Source organism: Pollicipes pollicipes, unplaced genomic scaffold (genome assembly GCF_011947565.3).
Source record: "Pollicipes pollicipes isolate AB1234 unplaced genomic scaffold, Ppol_2.1 Scaffold_3447;HRSCAF=4054_pilon_pilon_pilon, whole genome shotgun sequence".
Classification (NCBI taxonomy): domain Eukaryota; kingdom Metazoa; phylum Arthropoda; class Thecostraca; order Pollicipedomorpha; family Pollicipedidae; genus Pollicipes; species Pollicipes pollicipes.
The window spans coordinates 36,320,512-36,334,349 of record NW_023596297.1 but is presented as its reverse complement, the minus strand read 5'-3'; the positions used below and the strand labels follow the sequence as shown (position 1 = coordinate 36,334,349).

General features: G+C 50.8%; 1 protein-coding gene across 3 annotated transcripts; it reads left to right on the top strand.

The window, feature by feature from the left end:
* Positions 1-487: 487 nt before the first annotated feature.
* On the top strand, positions 488-12,355 carry Tfb1 (transcription factor B1). Of its 3 annotated transcripts, none has more exons than XM_037214870.1 (11): positions 488-526; positions 3,073-3,246; positions 3,889-4,090; positions 4,718-4,871; positions 5,088-5,331; positions 5,715-5,865; positions 6,366-6,510; positions 7,223-7,426; positions 7,889-7,982; positions 8,363-8,538; positions 12,093-12,355. In XM_037214870.1, the coding sequence occupies exons 2-11, from the start codon at positions 3,096-3,098 to the stop codon at positions 12,210-12,212; spliced, it is 1,641 nt and encodes a 546-aa protein (XP_037070765.1). In that variant the 5' UTR covers positions 488-526; positions 3,073-3,095; the 3' UTR covers positions 12,213-12,355. The 3 variants fall into 3 exon arrangements, with proteins under 3 accessions (XP_037070765.1, XP_037070766.1, XP_037070767.1); XM_037214871.1 differs by having other exon boundaries at positions 491-512; XM_037214872.1 differs by lacking the exon at positions 488-526 and adding an exon at positions 2,113-2,689.
* The last annotated feature ends 1,483 nt before the right edge of the window (positions 12,356-13,838 follow it).

The following is a 13,838-nucleotide window of genomic DNA, read 5'->3' as shown; positions in this document are numbered from 1 at the left end:
AGATATATGACGTGGCAATTGACGCTATTTTTCCCGCAGTTTGCTAGAGTTTCGCATCCATTTTCTGGAAAGGCAGCAATGCTGACGCCGACTTTTTGCCTTGTCGACATACGGTTGCGTTCAGGGACACAGCCAAAGTGGGGTGGGGGAGGGGGGCTGTCCGCGAGCCCGGGCTGATTCGTTTTAACCCTCTAGTAGCCTTGGTTTTTCACAGGGGTAGCTCCCGACAAAAACCTATTGGGAGATGCGTACTTACTGAGCTTCCCCCTCCTCCCGCCCTAGGATGATTTTGCTGCACTCCTGATATGGTCAGTGTGTTTTAGCCGTTATATAGCTTGGGTTTACCTATTTAAATGCCATAAATTTATGGTTTTTGTTTTGGACCTTCGTCGTTGAATGTGTTTTAGTGTCTTTTGGTCTTTAAGAGCCATTTTGTATTAATACTCACTTTGGGGTATTTCCTGGCTGTTTGCATTTGTCACTAGGTGGGCAGGAGGCGCCGCGGGCTGCACGTAGGCTGCGAAAAGTAGGGGTCGTAATTACGGTGCAGAATCAAAGATGTTAAACTGTATCTTTTGCAATTTTGGAGCTTTAATGCTCAAATAATCGGCCTTAACTAGCTGGTGCTGACTAACGACGTTATCAAGCAAGCAATGATTGTATTGACCTCATAACTCATAATGCTTGAGAACCAGGGGAGCGGGGAACTTCGTATTTGTACCAACGGATGTCTGATCCATCATTCTTCTTTGGAAATTGAACGTGATAGTTTTGAGGTCTGAAGGTTTGACTTGCTGTGGGTGATCATGTGCATCATCTCATTTGTTTGTGCCATGGGTTAATGAGTAGGAGGGCCAAATTGTGTGAATTTTCCTGTTGCATGCCTATCCCAGAGTAAGAGTGGCAACATTCACTACATTTCTGCATTTTTATTTTGTTATTAGCATCAGAATGGTGACCAAAGAAAGATGTACCATAAGGAGGCAAAGGTTTAAGCACAGACCCAGCCATGTGGGGTATAATGGACAGTTCCCATAGCCCACTGAAATTCTACCTTATGATGATAATCATTGTATGAGAAGTAGTCTTAGAACCTTAAGTTCTTGTTCCATGACCTAGGTAATTGATAATTTGTTTGGCAAGTAGCAGATGCCACTGGCAAGAGCATGAAGGCATGCAGGCCATGTACATGGTTTAGGTCATTTTACTCTACTGTCATGTCTACCACACAATTTTGTATGACTTGCCCTCCTTCAAATCATGAGCCACTGAGATATTGATATTTCCACTGACAGTCAGCTGCAATGTATGTTCTACTGCCTTGATATCTTAGACATCCTAAATGATATTCCTTCTATTTGTGCTAGCTAATTCAGCTATCAGTGCATTGGATTGACCTGAATAGTACTAAAGATGCATAGCATCACTTTGACCATTCCAATAGATATTTGTCATCATAATTACCACAAACCTTTTCCAACCAGGCTGATTTAGCTACTTGTTATAAAGTGGATGTCACTGATGCTTTGTCAGCTGTCACATTGCATGGAGTATTTGCCATCTAGCTTATGTTGGCTTTTGCTATGAGCTGGATAACAAAGGTTCTTGTGGTATCAAACGGATTCCATGCTTGACTCACTGGAGCTTTTCAGAGCACTTAGTTGTCCACATACAACTGAGGCCCAGATTTCTTATTGCTTTCAGCTAAAGAAAGATGTGCATTTCACACAGTCCTGATATACCATGTAAATCAGTATGTAAATAGTTACAATTGTTTTATAGGATGCATTCATTACAGCCTTATTTTGCAAGGAATAAACATTGGCTTGGTATGTTTTGCATGCAACTAATTAACAATTATTAGAGAAACTGCCTTAGGAATGTGCTTATAGAACAACATAAAGAACATGTGTCACAACCAAGAATCTTTATTGCATTACCTCTCATGTAGTCTTCTCTTAACTGTCAAGCACTAATTGAATGCATCCCAAGTGCACAAAATTCAGTATGGGATCCATCCTTATGCCTTGGCCACAATATTACTACATTGCAGGTCCAGGTAGTGAGTGACAGTGGCATGTCAGTATTTCACACCGTCATGCGCTACACAGCTCCACTATGAGCCAGCACAGGCTGCTTAGCATTGATTGTGTATGTGCTATCATGGTGCACCAAAGAAGTGAGTGATGCCACTGTTGTCATGTTGAAATGATGGATGCACAGAAAAGAGGAGACCTTGTGAGGCCATGCTTTCCCTGCAGCTGCTCATTATGAGCACACTGTTTCTTTGTCTGAAAAACAAGAATAAGAGACACTAAAAGCAGGTAGGATTTTGCAGCCTTTAAACAGACATGCACACATACAATATTTGGAATGGAGACAGGGCAGGTGTAGACACAGAAATATCATTCAATTCCTCATAGACAAAGAAAGGAAATTCATATATTTTATGAATAAAGATAAAGATGTGACATCTGCTGTTACTCTTTCTCTTGGTGCAGTTGTAAGCCATGAAAAGCTGTCATAACCATCTTAGCAAAATTGCTAGTGTCTCCTAACATAGGTGGGAGGTCCTTGGTTTGACTGTGACTTTCAGTGGCCTCTACCAGTTCCTACCCAAGAGATGACAGCAACTGGGAGTGATTGTTCCACAGTAGAATTTATGCTGTACCAGCCAGCATCTGCAGTGGTGGGTCACAGTCTGCCTTCAAATAAGCCTGTCAGCCCAGGGACCCACCCTAATGGCACAGCCTCACTTTGGGCCTCCCAAGCAGGCCCCTAACCAGGGGGTCCAGGAGATCGAGATAGGCCTGCTGTATGCATATGTGCCACAGTGGGCATTCTGACACTGAGGGCATGGTCAAGACTGGCCTGTGAGGGTGCCAAGTAAATAAAAGCTCTGCTGGGTATATTGTGCTGTGCTGAGCCTGTGTGCATGTACACTCATGTTTGGGGTGCCAGAAAATATCACTTAAAAACTTGCATTAGCATTATCTATGGGCCTTGATCTGAATGTGTGGTTGCGCTGCCTGGCATGCCACCCACCTTCATACTGTTTTGTGTTTTATCCAGGGTGACTTAAATGAGTTAGCAGCATGACGACAACTGAAGATATCCTGCTGCAAGCAAATAATGTCAGACACAAAAAGAGTGATGGTACACTCTTTCTCATGAGTGAACGCATTGGATGGCTAATGGGATCAAAAGACACCTTTTCTGTCAGCTACAAGTATTCTGACATTAAGAGTAAGTGTGCTTTTATTCCACTGAATGTATAGTTGCTTGTGTTCCCATGATGTGTGCATGACCTTTTTTGACTGAAATGTAATTTGGCCTGAAGTGCCTGACTTCAAGCACATGCACTGACTTCCAGATGAATTTGTGAACACTTGTATGCAAATAATATTGCAATTTGCCAGCATTGTTCAGATGAATGGTATGTAATGTATTGCACAGTAATGTGCTAACCTTTCTGGTTGCAATTGTTTTTTTGGATTGAAAACCACTATATGAGAGGGAACTAATGACATCAGATTGGTTCTTTATCTGACAAGTGTACAAGCTGGTTGAAATATTTCTTAAGGTTAACTTTATCCCGACTTAATGATAGTTTCAAACATGACAAATGGGTAGTAGTTTACAAGTTTACTGGTATTTGTCATGTGTTCAGAAGCAGTAAGCTCAAGATCAACACAAGCATGCATCTAGGACCATTTGTATTGATCTGTATTTCTATATCTGTTTTTAATGCAGATACCCATAACAAGAATAAGCATCTGCTATATTTGTGCATACTGAGAGGTGTATGATTTGAACCCTCAAAATGAAACGAAACATAAATAGTGCTGCAGGCGGCGGCGAGGTATGATCCGGTGGTCGGTCTTACAGTGCAGAAGATCAGCCCAGAGGGCAAGGCCAAGATCCAGCTGCAGGTGGTGCTGCATGATGGGGGTGCCTCCACCTTCCACTTCAACGCTCCTGACGGCGAGGAGGCGCAGAAGCGCGACCGCGACGCCGTCAAGGAGCTGCTGCAGACGCTGCTGCCCAAGTTCAAGCGCAAGGTCAACAAGGAGCTCGAGGAGAAGGAGAGGCGAGTGACACGTGGCGTCAGACCGAGTGCTTGGGAAATGGTTTTGGGTGCCAGTGTCCTTTTCAGTGTACTCAGTTAGTGTGACAAGCGTTTCGCTGAAGCTTTTCAGTTAGCGGTCATGGGCGCGGAACAACGTCGATGGTCGGTGCCCCTGGAACACTAATCACCAAATATTCAGTATGAGTCATTTGGTGGTTATGGCTGTTTGCATTGTATGTTATGGACTAACAAGCCATTTTCCTCTCCTTTGGTATGGGGGGAAGAATAAGCTAACTGCTTGAGAATGGGACATTCTGCAATGTGTTGTGCACAGTGATACCCGAAGGTATCACCGTGCATGTGCACGTACGGATGCAAACTGGGATTTGGTCTTAGATTATGACCACTACAAATGTATTTTGATATTCATATTAATGATCATCCCTAGCCTTTATCATTGCCTGTTTTCATAATTTTGTGGCGCTGCAAAGGGTTAGGCCTGCACGACCTTGGACCATCGCTGGCCGTGCCACCTGTACTGATCCTGATGGCCAATCCCGGCCGTTGTGAGGGCCCTGCGGCCGGTGTGCGGGATGCAGCCTGTCGCGAGCGCTCACGCCGACGCCACCGGTGCCGCTGCCGTCGCAGGCTGCTGCGGGAGAACCCGGCCCTGCTGCAGCTGTACCAGGATCTCGTCATCACGCGCATCGCCACAGCCGACGAGTTTTGGGAGCAGCACGCGGCCGAGTTTATCAACAAGACCAGCTGTAAACAAGACGTCGGCGTGTCGGGTGCCTTTCTGGTGGGTGGCGCCGGACCAGAGCAGGAGCGCCGCTGCCGGCGGACGCACTCCTGTCGCTGCTGCTGCTGTGTCTGATACGCGGAATGCTCAAGCAGTGTTTTGCCATGATTGAGAACGCGGGGGTGGGATGTGAGTGATAACCGAGCCCAGATCACTGTGGTGTACAAAGCCAAGGTCGTTACTTTGGGGTCTGCAAGTGTTCTCTGTGGTCTTCAGGCGGACATCAAGCCCCAGACGGACGGTTGCAATGGTCTGAAGTACAATCTCAACGTAGACACCATCAACTCCATCTACAAGACGTACCCGGCCGTGCGGAGAAAGTTTTTCGAGTACGTGCCGGGGCGCATGTCGGAGTCGGAGTTTTGGACGAGGTTTTTCCAGTCGCACTACTTCCACCGAGACCGGATCAACCTGAGCAGCAAGGACCTGTTCACCGACTGCGCCAAGCAGGACGAAAAGGGTAAGCATCTGTTTGCAGATCTTGCGACCTTATCTGACTTTGCATATACCCCATCTTTGTTTGCATGCAGCCTTTCCCTGCCTAGCCCACACCAAATAAGAGCTTTCACTTTTGTTTGAATGCCTTGACGGCTTTGGAAGATGCTGTTCTTGTTAATGTGTGTGAGTCGTCTTGTAGGCAAGAGAAGCGGGCAGTGCCAAGACCTGGGCAAATGTGGCCCACCACACCTAGAACACTGGCCAGTCGCTTATGGCCTTCCCCGCAATTACGCGGCTGTCACATGAATGCTAGAGTACAGCAATGACAAACAACGAAATGTACAGCTGCCCACGCGGGATGCCGCTGTGGCGTGAGCTCACCTCCGCGCCTCGTCCTGTGCTCAGTGATACAAGGCGAGCTGGAGAAGGACCTGGAGGACCCGATGCTGGATCTGCGGCGCATGACCGACACCACGGTCGGCGACGGCTACGGCACCTCCACGGACACGCCGTCCAGCTCGCAGACCAACACGGCCAACATCAGCATGATCCGACGGTGAGGAGACTGCGGTCACCGCGAGGACGTGCATCGGAGAGGCGTAAACTGGGCTGACAAGAGAAGCAGGGGAGGGGATGCGGCTGGAAGCGTCGCATCACATGCCAGGTCGGTGACGGCAGCGGGTCGCGTGTGGACTCACTGACGGGACACGAACGTGAGAGGTCATGCTCCGGCGAGTGCGCCGATGTAGAGGTCGTGCTCCGGCGAGTGCGCCGATGTAGTGGAAGAAGGTGGCGGCTCCAGCAGCGACACTGGCCAGGAGCAGATCCTCAGAGCTTTCTCTTGAGAAACATGTCAGATTGGCCAGGGGCATCTGTTCACCAGTGATGGCTGGTGAACAGATGCCACTATTCCGGTGGCTGGCCTACCCGAAGTCCATCGCCAACCTCTGTCCAGCCTGTCTGCGTCACGTCACCAGCCTGTCTCCGTGACGCGACGTGACGTGACGTGACGACAGCCGCGGACAGCTGGCCGCTGACCAGCGCTGCTCGCCTCAGGTTCAACCAGCACTCCATGAACGTGCTGAAGGCGAGCCTGGCGGCCGAGGCGACGGCTCAGCCAGCGGGCCAGCCGCAGCAGAACGGCCACGCCAGCGGCGGCGAGCCGAGCGCGCCGGCCGGCCCCGACCTGGCCGCCAAGAAGGTGAGAACGTGCGCCGCGCGTAGCCGCCGGCTGGCCTCGACCCGGCCGCCAAGAAGGTGAGAACGTGCACCGCCGGCCGACCCCGACCCGGCCGCCAAGAAGGTGAGAACGCGCGCCGCCGGCCGCCGCGCAGCCACCGGCCGACGGTGAGGCGTGGTGGCGGACAGATCGCACGCTGCGTCCGTTGCTCGGCGTGCGCAGGGTGAGTGGCGTGGTCTGTCCTACGTTTGGGTTGCGCTGCACGTCCAAATCGGATCGGAGCCAGACCTGCCTGCGTTCTGCAAGGGAAGTCAGGACCGACTCGGCCTACGTTTCTCGTGGTCAATGGAGACGTGCGTTTATGAAGGTGACGTTGGATTTGGGTGTTTCTCTGGCAACCTGTCACCATGAAGGCGCTGCACCATTTACAATTGCTAGCTAGTGTTAACTTTCGTGCAAGGAATAGCTGACACGGCTACACATGGCACCATGTCATTAACGCTGCTTGACTTCCTAAACTTATACGCAAACAGGACGTGACTTTTTCCGCTCTCTTTCTCCCGCACATTGCCCCCGCGACGATTGCAGCGTTACGCTGTGTTGTTTGTCGCGGATAAATACACATCCAGCTATGCCCCACCACCCGTCGGCCGCTGGCATGGGCTGGTGTTGACCTGAGCCGCTGTGCGCCCATCGGCGGCCGCTCCGTGACGGGTGCCGGCGTGCGCGGCAGGCACGGCTGGAGGAACGCACCTGCTACGCGGACCTGGAGGCGCCGGTGCCGGCCGCCGGCCAGGCGCTGAGCCTTACCAAGGTGGAGCGCTACCTGAGCGGACCGACCCCGGACGCGCCGCGGCCGGCCGCCGAGCCGCCGTCAGCAGACGCCGCCGGCCGCCTCTGTCAGGGCGTGCGCCGCTGGCAGCCATTCGCCGCCCGGGTGAGGCTGGCCGGGATCGGCGGAGACGCGCGCTTGGCATTACGGCCGCCCGTCAGGGACGCGTGGGCCGCGCGTCTCGGGGGGGGGGGGGGGGGGGTAAACCGCGGAACCTTTGGAATATGCGATATGTATGGAAACGACCAAATGCACTGAATGCCTACGAACTTGTGTACGTGAGACGCCTTCGAGATAAGCATGTTTCGCTACAAAAATGCTGAAATCTTGCGTACCGGTATCCTGCCTAGATGTGCGTGCCAGTGCTAATATTTGCATTATCTTCTTACCTGTTCCTGTCAGTCTCTAAGGCGCAGGCCACCGTGTCACACGATGTTATGCTGTCTGTTCCCTGCCCTGCGACCCCGTGCGTTGTGCAGGCGCCAGACCCGAGGATGCTGTGCGTTGCGCCGTATTTGTGTGGCAGCGTGTGTGTCCTGGGATCGTGACACCCGCCATGGCGCACAGGTGCTGGACCCGCAGGCGGCGGTCAGCGTGCTGGGCGACCTGTCGCCAGGAGGCGCCCTCATGAAGACCTCTCACAAGGAGCGCAACGCTGCCGGTGGGTACCCGGCTCCGCGGAGCAGGCAGGAGGGGCGAAAGTTAACGGTGATGGTTGATTAAAGTTGTGAGTTGATTCCGATGACGGTAGTTGCATTGCACAATTGGTATGAGGGTTGGAAGTACGGAAATGAAATGGTGAGCTGCTGGAAGGGATATAGGTCCATGAATGATAAATTGTAAGAAGAGATATCGGTTCAGGACTGATTAATTATATCATGTATTCCCTAGATGGATACTGATACAAGTGAACACAATAGATGGTAATGACAATATATGGTAATGCTTATAGCGCAAGACAGCACTATTTGTATCGTACCATTGTATGTACGAAATCACTATGAAGTCGTTTCCGTGACATTGGGATATTATTTTGCACAGCCGACCTACCGGACCAGGTAAAAACAGAGCTGGCTGCCATCTATCGGTCAGCGGGGGAACTGCTACGCCACTTTTGGACCTGCTTCCCTGTATCAACACCAGCGTTGGAGGAGAAGGTTGCCAAAGTGCAGGATACGCTCCACAAATTCCATCAACTCAAAATTCGGCAGTTTGAGGTGAGTTCTTGTGCTTGTAATTGGGTTTTAGTGGTTGGTCCAGTGCCTTTCCTCACCAGCTTGTAACATGCAGTGGAATGGGGAGATAAGCCACGATTTGCAAAGGCTCGCCCTGTTATTTTGTGGGGAAGCTGACATCAGGCCCAACTCCTATATATTGTATGCGAGCGGTGATCGCGTAGTGAACATTGCTTGTAGTTAACATTGCTATTCTCCATGCATGGACACAAGGCAAATTGTATTTTCCATCTGCGGATTTCTTAGAGCTTTTGTATTGGTGCTAGATCCGTGCTTGGTATTGCTGACTGACGATTAATTCTCACAGAGCCTCGTGCTGGTGCCCGTGAACCCTTCTGGCCTTCGTAAAGTCAAGGACCCTTGAAGTACCTGGGGAACGTCCAGGGTAGTTGTTCTGGAACACGCCAGTAATGCTCACACAATTTAAGCTGCTATAGAACTTGCAGAATCTGTCGTTAGTTGCTACGAAGCCTTTGTGATGCTGTGATCATCACCAGCATGAAGTCATGGCATGCACACTTCGCCGGGTGGGAGTGGGGCAGCGCCAATGTCCGTTGCTTTCGCTGGCTTTTAACAATCTTGGGCCGTAGTGCAACCTCTCCGTTGGATGGGTGCGTTGAAATATGGGCTGACACACTTTGGTGCGTTGTACTCTTGACCTCACAGTTTTAACTTCCTTCCATACCAATGCGTCGGGATATGAGGTGTTCAAAGTCTGCATTGCGAACATGTGTGAAACCGGCTCTTGGTGACGTACACTGAACACTTGGTGCACCCCTCCATCTTTTCTGGCGTTGCCGAACGCCTGAACTGATTGAAGGAAGTGTTCCACACTTGAAGATACTGAAACAAGCGTCGGATATGATGACTTGAGCTCACCTACAACCATTGGTATACTTTCAAGCGGAAATGCCGCTCTAGACAACAGAACTTCCTTTTTCGTGGGTGTGTTTTTTCAAGACGTCATTGTCTGACTGTGTTATGGTACTTTTGTATGCCATTAAGGTGCTGCCAAATTAACCGTGCCAAATTGCCACCCTAGCATTAACTTGTACTTTAGGCTGGCCTAGAGATGGCAATGGCGGCGCTGCAAGTGTTCGCTGAGCCAAATATCTTCATGCGCCCTTGTTTTGGCCCGCTTTCATCACGTGTGTCCGTGAGTTTAATGTGTTTTCTTATATTCACTGTACTCGGTTATGGCGTTATCAAGTTATTTGATTGCAAGTATTATTTCCGTCATTACCAGCAAGTGAAAGCATTTTTCCAACAATTTTACAATTTTATGCAATATTTCCGACTTTTGATAAAAGTACCACAAGATATGATCCGTGGTATGATCCGTGGTTGAAGCTCGCGCCGCTTGCTGAACATCGATTAAGAACCAACTGACCCCTACGATGTTGTAAAATCTTGTTCATGGAAGCCAGATCGGAATGGCTGGACGATAATACTCCTGGTCCTGAACGCCGCGGATTTGAATGGCGTTGCGATAGCGTCTTGCATGCTTGAATGACCTTGAAAAAGTCGGCACGCAATACCAGCACATGCGGGCGTGTCGCTTAGAGACCAGAAGGCTTCGGGTGTCGAGAAGGGCAGAGCTGTTAAATACACCGAGTGATCTTCAAAATGATCATTTCAGTCCAAAACTTTATACAAATATGGAACGCTACCTTAAGGTAGCATCATCAGGGCCTATAACATCTGTGGAAATCGTATGAAGCTAGGCCTGTTAGGTTCAGATCGTGAACTGACAGACTAGCTAACACGTCGGTATATTTGACTCAAAAAATGTTTTATGCCATTGACGAAGAAAGTCCTTTTAATTCGGGTTCCAGGCGATCCCTCGAAGAACCATGGATAGCTTGTTTTGCAAATTGCTGAAAGTTATTCTGTTGTACAATTTCCAGCACACTTACATAGGCTTGGCATGTGCATTGCAAGTACAAGATAATACGAGGGCAAAGTCGTGTATGCGTATCCGTACGATGTCGGGCCGTGTAATGCAAAGGAGTAGCATGGCCTTGAGACAACCTCATTGTCCTGCGCAATTTAATGGCAGTGGGCTTTAGCTTAAGCGCGCCGGTATCGCCGCCCGCCGCAAAGTGGTGGGGAGGGAGGATGCGACCACGCTCACTGCTGCTTCCTTCGTCCGATTTTGCAGAAACAGATTCTGCTCTCGATGTTCTGGAGGAAAACACGGGAAAAGCTCCGTGAGAGACACACACTCGACATGTTTTAGCTACGCCATTTTAGTATCTCACAAGTAACCTATCAGGCGGATTGGATTGTTTTATTATATTGTGCAGACATTGTTTATATATATATGTATGTATGTATGTGTACGGGTATATATGCTTATATATCTTGTATTTTAATCAGTTATTCACCTGGTGACTGGAGTTGGTATGTTTTGGACCACGCGTGATCTTAAGCTTTTGGACCCTGTTTCCTATCAAAGTGTAGCCTTTGGACTACGTGTCGTGCAAGAGTCCAGTTAGCACCTGCAAAAAATCTGCTTTACGGACCAAATAAACGGAGCTAATTTTAGCGAGCCCCAGTTCAATGGGCAAACAATTTTATATGGGGCACAACACATCTAGCGGTATGCTCAATCAGTCAATCAGCAATTATTGTTGACAATTGATTTGCGATTTAGTGCTGCTGATAAGTGTACCTGTATCCTGGCTGAATGTCTCTGGCCGGCCTCTGTCGTGTTGTGGGGCGTGGACATGCGCGATGTGTCTGGGTTGTCTACCAAAGACCTTGACGCCGGGTCTTTTCACTGCCAAGCCCAGTGACGTTCGTGTCAATGGTTACCTGCTGGGGTGCTATGGTCGACATGCTATCGATGTGTTATCGATCACTGAGGAACGGTGCCGAAACAAAGCCGTCGCCAAGACAATCGATCCGCGCTCAAATGCATGGTCAGTAGCGTGTAGGCTCTGGTCGATTGTGACGGACAGACTATGACGGCACCGTCCGTGGTGGGAACGGTGTAGCTCGCGGTCGACTGCGCCAGAGTGTGACCTGGGGACTTAGCGGAAGGGAGAGGGCGAGGGCACGTCTAGAGTATCGGCGTTGTTGACATCGGCTTGAGATTTCCGAGACAAGACGACCGCTAAAACGAAAAATTTTCGACTGAGCGGAGGCGTGTTCCATTCACCAAACTAGAGGGGCACATCAGCTAGCCGTGCGTGGGCCGGTAGGTCGTGACCGCGGCGGAAGGACGACAGCCGTGTGGCCGGTAGGTCGTGACCGCGGTGGGGGGAGGGGGGGACGACAGCCTTGCGTGGGCCGGTAGGTCGTGGCCGCGGCGGGGGGGACGACAGTCGTGTGGCCGGCAGGTCGTGACCGCGGCGGGGGGACGACAGCCGTGCGTGGGCCGGTAGGTCGTGACCTCGGCGGGAGGGGGGACGACAGCCGTGCGTCGGCCGGTAGGTCGTGACCGCGGCGGGGGGACGACAGCCGTGCGTGGACGGGCAGGTCGTGCCCGCGGTGGGAGGACGACGCGCTGATGACTGGCACCTCTCCGGCAGGACGGCCTGTGTCGACAGGCGGGCCTGGGGCCGGACGTGACGGCCCACCTCAACCAGATGTTGGCCGCCGCCTACGCCAAGTATGAGCAGTGGCGCTCAGTGCGCCGGCTGCAGCGGTAGCGGCTGTGATGGGCACGGGGTGGGGCGGCCCGGGAGCCGGCCGGCCGCCCGGGCCGCCCGCCGCCGGCCACCTAGTCTGGCCGCCGGTGGGCGCCGCCGCCGGTTGCTGTAACCGTTAATTTATGAACACAAATACAGTCGAAGGTTGCGTACAGTTGTCTGGTGTCAGCTGGAGGCGCGACGGCTTTGCTTGTGTGAGACAAGCGGGGCTGAGTGCATGTGGAGCGAAACTGCGGTTTGCTTCCATGTGACTTTTCAGGACTGGGTCAGGTAAACAATGCGACGAAATGATGGAGGGCAGATCGTGTGTGAATCACGGTTCCGACACGAAGCACATGCCCTTAGCGGGCCGCTGCAGGGGTGCCATGTGAGGCGCTGTTTCGCGCTTTGTAACGACGTTAATTATATGTAGGTACACATGTTGACCAACTTTCGGCCCCACCCGTACTCCGCTTTGCAGATCTATTTCATGAACAGTTTGCGTGCGTAAATGGTGAACAGGGACAGTGCAAGTGGCAGTTTGAAGAGCACTAACCATAGAAGTTTGCGGTATTGGTTTTCCACCTGATCTATATCGTATTAGATGTACGAAAGCAATCTAATCTAGAAACGGGTGTCGCAATCTTTCACGTATGTGATGCACGCGAGTAACATATACCGCACACACAAGAGGCAAAAGTCTGCGGAGGCGGTGTCAGATTAGTTGGGAACTGAAGCAGAAACATTTATTTCTTGTTTTCTTATCGAACAGCATACCTAGGGATTTTGTATTGCCAACACGACGCACAAGGACGGCACTGATACTCGGGAGGCACACACGACAGGGACATTCGAGGGCGTCGTTAAGTTAGCCGCCTGAATGGGACACAAATGTATCGAGACCAGTTTTTACAATTAGTCTGTCTAGGCTGCGGTGATATGAGCACCATTTTCGGCATGCGTGGAACAAAAGGTAACAGCAGCGAAATCAGATGGCGTACAATCCTTCATCAGTGTGGGAAGGGTACAATATGGGCGCCATATGACCAACGTAGTCGGTGCGCCCCAAAGCCCAAATCATCATCATCATCATCATCATCATCATCGGAAGGGTACAATAAGCTGTTTTCGGTAGCCGACCTAGGTATGCGGTGCATTGCCCGGACGGGTCTTGCCAGGCAGCCTTTGCCTGTTTTTGACAGTTCATAATTTAGCACGCGCCCAGGTGGTCGGTTGAATGCCCTTCGCTCGGATGGGGGGCGGGGCAATTAAAACCCCGAAGATATAAAAAACTCAGAGACCTGGAGGCGCCAAATTCACAGGGTGGGTTGGCCTAAATGTGAACTCGCTTGTGCCAAAACTTGAGATTCCTTCCTCATGATCGGAGTTGTGCTTTCCGATACAATTGGGAGGCTTTAGGTCCCCCTCAACTTTGGAATGAAAGTGGGCCAAATCTGCGGAGAAACCTATTTGGTTGTATATGCTGGGGAAGGTGAAGTCATTTTCACTATTCAGTCGCCACTCCCCCTTCCCAAACTCATTTTGTGAAGCTGCACCACCGGTCATAATCCTCGAGTCAAATAAGGTCAAACAAGGCGAAACTCCAGATTGGTGTCCGAAGTACTTACAGACCTCACGCATCCGTCG

Coding starts and splice junctions, on each gene's coding strand:
- Tfb1 (XM_037214870.1), top strand. CDS start 3,096: ATGACGACAACTGAAGATATCCTGCTGCAAGCAAATAATGTCAGACAC. Junction 7,983..8,362: donor CAAGGAGCGCAACGCTGCCG/GTGGGTACCCGG, acceptor TATTTTGCACAG/CCGACCTACCGGACCAGGTA. Junction 8,539..12,092: donor TCAAAATTCGGCAGTTTGAG/GTGAGTTCTTGT, acceptor CCTCTCCGGCAG/GACGGCCTGTGTCGACAGGC.